At 57.1% G+C, this 5,569-nt stretch overlaps 1 protein-coding gene across 1 annotated transcript; it reads left to right on the top strand.

The window, feature by feature from the left end:
* The first annotated feature begins 477 nt into the window (after positions 1-477).
* On the top strand, positions 478-5,018 carry RNF222 (ring finger protein 222). The gene is made up of 2 exons (XM_054083471.1): positions 478-1,080; positions 2,409-5,018. The coding sequence occupies exon 2, from the start codon at positions 2,440-2,442 to the stop codon at positions 3,103-3,105; it is 666 nt and encodes a 221-aa protein (XP_053939446.1). The 5' UTR covers positions 478-1,080; positions 2,409-2,439; the 3' UTR covers positions 3,106-5,018.
* Positions 5,019-5,569: the final 551 nt, after the last annotated feature.

Genomic DNA, 5,569 nt, shown 5'->3' with positions numbered 1-5,569 from the left:
GGACCATCTCTGGATGTGACGAGTGGTGACCAGATCCCCAGGGAGCTGCTCAGCACGACTGAGAGTGGGCTGACAGCCCAGTGGCCGCTGGCTGGGCTGAGAGGTAGCAGGGGTGGCTGGAAAGAGTTGAGATTGAGTCAGGAGCGATCCACCCCGCCGGCAGTTTTTACAAGGCTTCGCAGGGAAGATGCCTCTCAGCTTCTTGCCTGGGGGTCGGGTGAGGGACGAGCAGCACCCTGAGATGTGGGTAAGGCCACAGGGAACCTCCTTTATGTGGGTTTCCAGACTGCACGTGGCCAAACAGTGACTCACAAGCCACCCGCAGCTGCTGAGACAGCCAAGCACAGGACTCCTCTCTACCTTGAGCTCACGGGGCTGTTGCTGCTGCATAGACCATGGTCCTCAGAGATGCTGGAAACCCCTCCAAGGTGGTGGTGGGCCTTGAGCCTGCTCCAGTGTGTTTGTCAGGCTGAACACTGCTTGGGTGAGCATCTAGCGATGTAGGATGACGATTGCAGGGCTGGAGTGATGAGTGTTTGAGGAATGAGGAGCGTATACAGGGACAAAGTTGTGGCCAGGGTGAGGGATGGAGAGTGGAGATGGATGGAGGTGAGAAGTGTTTAGCAAGAGCCCAGTGCTGGTGCAGCTCATCCTGCTTTGCAGCAACAGAGGGCTTTGCGATCCCAGCATCTCCTTCAGCACCTGCTTCACGAGGGTTTGACCCCAGGGTTGGACCCTGCTACAGCTTCCCATTACATGAAGGAAAGCAGGCAGGACTGTGCCTCCTGACCCTGCCCTCCAACGCCTGACGCTGGCTCCTCACCCACTCCCTGGCCAACCAGGTGACTATCAGACCTTTAAAACCCAAACAAGTTCCTCCACATTCACTCTCCAGGAGCTGTCCCTGCTCCAGCTTTTGCGCAATGAGCCCATATGAAATGCAGAGCCAACACCTCCGTGTTACATAGGTGTCCTGGTCCTCTTCACAGCTGGTGCTTGGGGCTGGGGCACAGCTGCCTCTGCTTCTGGGAATAGCGGTGGAGTGCATGGAGGGGCCCCTGCCCTGGTGCCCTGCAGCAGGTAAGGGGGCTTTGGGACATGGAGGAGCTGGGGCATGGAATTAGGTTCTCCTTCTGCAGCATTTCAGGTGAACATCAAGTCCCTGATCCCTCCTAAACCAGAGCAGGATCCTGGGTCTTCCTTCTCTTGCATGATGAGGCGATGGCTCATTGCATTCATGTGGCCATCCTAGTGTCGGTGAGGGCTCCCATGCAAGAGAGGGGAAGCCAAGGAGGAGATGCCATAACCTCCAGAAACAGCTGTGAGGATGCCCATCAGCACAGTCATGTGTGAGAAAAGGGGTGAGGATCTGGTCTGGAAAACTACAAGGTCTGGAAAACCTGCTAGTTTCATGAAGATCCAGTTCCTGATCTAGTCTGGGAGAAGGGAGATGAGATGAGCATCTCTTCTTCCCCTCCTCTTTCCCTCCTCCCTTCTCCTCTTTTCCCCCTCCTCTCTCTCTTCTTCCCTCTTCTGTCTCCCCTTCCCCTTCCCTGAAGCCACGATGTGAATCTTCCCTGCCTTGGAAGACCCACGGGAGAGCTTCAGAGCCAGCCCAGATGCAGCTCTGGGGATCCCAGCAGCCCCATGCTCCCCCTCACACCCTGGGTCAGGGCGGTGGCCAAGCGAGCTGGCTGGGCTCTGCCCTACCTGCTCTGACTAACAGGAGAGGCTGGTCTCCGAGGCTTGATGCCCACACTGTGCTAGAGGATGAGTGAGGAGCACAGCCTCGAGATGGTGGTGCCTGGCCACCAGCCTGGGACATCCTCCAGCAACCTGCAAGGAGCCTGGTGTGGGTGCCTGCTGCTGGCACAGTCCCTCTCCGTGTCTGTGGGGTCCTGCACTCCCACCTGCCCCACTGACCTGGCCTTCTCCTGCTCTTCCTGACCTCTCCATGTTTCCTAGAATGGAATCATCTCCCTTTCCTTGGTAGGTTTCTTTGTGGGATGGGAATTGCACCTCCTGTGCACCTGGAACTGGCAGCAGAAAACAGAGACACTCGTGACACAAGCTGAACCTCCTTTATCTCTGCCAGGCACTGAGCAGGGAGACACAGCTCCAACCAGGGGCTGATGCTTTTTACGATGCAATTTTGCAGCCAGGGATTGTTGTCCCTGGTGGCTCTGGAGCTGGGGTCTCTCTTGTTCCAAGGGCCACACCAAGAGGCTTAATGCTCCTGAAAATGCCCTGCGTTGTTGAGAACATGCCCAATAGCTACCCACCCTATCTGTTAGGGGCAAGAAGGCAAAGACAAGAGAGCGGAGAGTAGGAGAGGTGGAGAAGAGATGGATCATGCTAATTGCTGCCACTTAGACCCTTATTGATCTCTTCATGCCTCTTCCTTGCAGCTGGGAAGCTGCTGTGGCTGACAGAGCAGGGATGTCTGACACCTCATCCAGCAAGGATGGTCTTCCAGCTGAGTGCCCCGTGTGCTACGAGAAGTTTCACCCGCTGGAGGCCACACACCGCAAGCTCAGCTGCGGGCACACCTTCTGCCACGACTGCCTGGTGAAGTGCCTGCTCTCCACCAAGCTCGAAGGCCAGGTCCAGAGCAGCATCATCTGCCCCATCTGCCGCTACGTGACTTTCCTCAGCAAGAAGAAGGCTCTATGGCCGCCCAAGGCAAGCACCAGCCTCCGGACACTGGAGATGCCTCTGTCACCTTCCTCCTTGTCCCATCTGACCAAAGTGGAGCCCAGCAACACCTTGGTGGTTCCCAGCCATTTTGTGATGCCCGTGCAGAGCTTTGACCGGTGCTGTAGCACGGGGACTGGCCATATGGACTCACTGGGGGTGCCAGGAGAGCTGGCACGGGAAGCCCACATCTTTGTCATCAGCAACCATGGGATGCCACTGTTGGATGCAGAGTGCGGCTCTCTTGGGGGAAGAAGTAGAGCAGAAACGCGGAGCTCGGTGTCATCCAGCTCAGCCCTGGGGGTTAAATGCTGCCAGTCACCCATCGCCCTCGCTGTCCTCCTCATCTTGACTGTGGCCATGCTGGCAGCTGTGCTTCCTTGGCTGCTGCTGGTGAAGAGAGACTCCTAGCAGGGTTGAGATCAGTTTGGATGCCAGAAGGGTGTCACTGGTGTTGGGACCTCTCTTAAAACGATCCCTCAAGAAAGCCCAGAAGCAGCTGCAGGCAAAGCTCTCTCATCTGGCCAGTGACTGACTGGACTGTCAGACCTTTCTGCAGATGTCCAGGTGCTCGCAGTGTCACTGCTGGCATTTTCTGTCTCTCTGGTTGAAATACAGCAGGTCAAACCCTGCTTGTGGGTTCCTCTGGCAGCTTAGTAGAAAAGGAGGTCACTGCTCCCACACCCTGTGGCAGCATGTGCAGAGGGTGAAGGGGCCATCCTGGTCCCTCTCCTCCATCCTAGCTCCTAGAGGATTGTGACTATGACATCTAGGTATCCAGAGCTTGGGGACAGCTGAGGGCTCTGTGAGTCGGACAGTCATGCTGCCAAGCTGTGGAGCTTTGGGAGGTTCCCAGGCTTCTAGCTGGCTCTTGAGGTCATCAGGGTACCTGTTGCAACCACCCTAGAGCAGAAGCTCATGGCTTTCCATCACAAAGATGTGCTCCTCCAGCTACCAGGCAACAAGGGCAGCAAAACCAGAGGAAGGAGAGAGTGATCCTGGCCCCCACGAGCTCATTTTCCCCTCCATCCCCTCTCTGCAGAGCAATGGGATGGAAAGAGATGCCAGCTCACCCTCCTGGCAGTCTCAGCCTTGCCCTCCCTCATCTCCCTCTGGGCTCCCTGGGGTGGTGTCCACTCTCCTGGTGTCACAGACATCCCTGCTGTCCTGGGGATCCCGGGACCACCAGTGGGATGTGGGGCAGGGAGCTAAACCAAAGGTCAAGGCTGTATAAGGGGATGGATTTGGGATCCCACCCTGTTCTCCTCGCTGGAGCCCTGTGCCTTGGCAGAGTAACGGTTCCTCATCCTTGCATCCAGCTCCTGAGAGGTAACACCTGGCAGCTCATTTTCACCCATGCCAAGCAGGGCAGGCGCTGCTCAGCCCCACATCCCACCCAGCTTCCATAGAATCATGGAATGGCTTGAGTTGGAAGGGACCTTAAAGATCATCCAATTCCAACCCTCCTGCCATGGGCAGGGACACGTCCCACCAGACCAGGCTGTTCAGAGTTTTGCCCTTTTTGGGACCAGTCCCACCCAGAGGAGTCTCGCAGCCCCTCATCCCTGGGTTGAGAGGGGCGCGGATGTCTGAGAGCTGTGATGTGAGCCCCTCCATGCCCACCCCCAGGGGCGGTGGGTGCTGCTGATCACACCCGTGCTGGAGCTGCCTGCTGGTACCGTGCTCCTCATGGTGTTCATGCCCAGCTGTGCTGCCCAACATCTGCATGCTCACTGCCAACTTTGTCTTCCTGACCCAGTCCCTGGCCCCGTGGGTGCTGCTCTCGGCCCTGTCATTCAGAAATGTGCCCTGAGGACCTCAGCACTCCCACGGGCACCCCAGAGTGTCCAGGAGAAGGCTGTCCCTCACTGTGTCCCTCCACCACGTGGAGGGCTGGACACCATTCCCTCGCTGCTGAAGCGAGGTGCCAATTGCACAGCTGAGCATCAGGAGAATCACAGCTGGCAGTGCCACTGGGGCAGCTTTGGGATCAGCCAGAACATTTCAGGGGAACAAAGAAGAACAGCTTGGGCTTGGAAAGGGACAAGTAGTCTGGGGCAGAGGAGCTGAGTGCCATCAACTCAGCTCCCACCCCTTCCTTTGGGGCCACGACCTGGGCATGAAGCCCTGGCAGGGCTGCCCACTGCCTGGCTTCTCCCTGCGATGCTGTTACTGCACACCCCCACGCTGTGCCTCAGTTTCCCCACCCACGCTCGGGGTGCAGTGACCCTGACCCCTGCACAAAGCGCTGGGAGATCACCTGGAAAAAAGTGCTTGAGACACCTCACTGGAATGGATATCCTATTTCATAAGGAATGATTACCTGGATAATGATGCTTCCGTGCCTCATTATTTAATAATAAACTTTATAATTAGTCTGTCTGGGGAATTAATGCAGGGTGCCAGGGAAACAGCCTCTTGCTGAGAGGTGGGAGCGGGCACTGGGCTCATCTGCACCCCAGAGAGGGTCCCCAGGGGTAGGAGTGAAGGAACCCACCTTCTGCCATTGCTGGAGCCCTGCGGAATCTGGGGCAAAGCAACAGGGCCCAGGTGGCCAAGAAGGCCAATGGCATGTTGGCTTCTATCAGAGACAGCGTGACCAGCAGGTCCAGGGAGGTGATTCTCCCTCTGGACTCGGCACTGGTGAGACCGCACCTTGAATCCCGTGTTCAGTTCTGGACCCCTCACCACAAGAAGGATGTTGAGGCTCTGGAGTGTCCAGAGAAGAGCAACGAAGCTGGTGAGGGGCTGGAGAACAAGTCTTACGAGGAGCGGCTGAGAGAGCTGGGGTTGTTTAGCCTGGAGAAGAGGAGGCTGAGGGGAGACCTTATTGCTCTCTACAACTGCCTGAAAGGAGGTTGTGGAGAGGAGGGAG

The sequence above is a fragment of the Cuculus canorus genome, chromosome 18, assembly GCF_017976375.1.
Source record: "Cuculus canorus isolate bCucCan1 chromosome 18, bCucCan1.pri, whole genome shotgun sequence".
Taxonomy (NCBI): Eukaryota; Metazoa; Chordata; class Aves; order Cuculiformes; family Cuculidae; genus Cuculus; species Cuculus canorus.
This window is presented reverse-complemented; position numbering and strand designations above follow the sequence as displayed.

Coding starts and splice junctions, on each gene's coding strand:
- RNF222 (XM_054083471.1), top strand. CDS start 2,440: ATGTCTGACACCTCATCCAGCAAGGATGGTCTTCCAGCTGAGTGCCCC.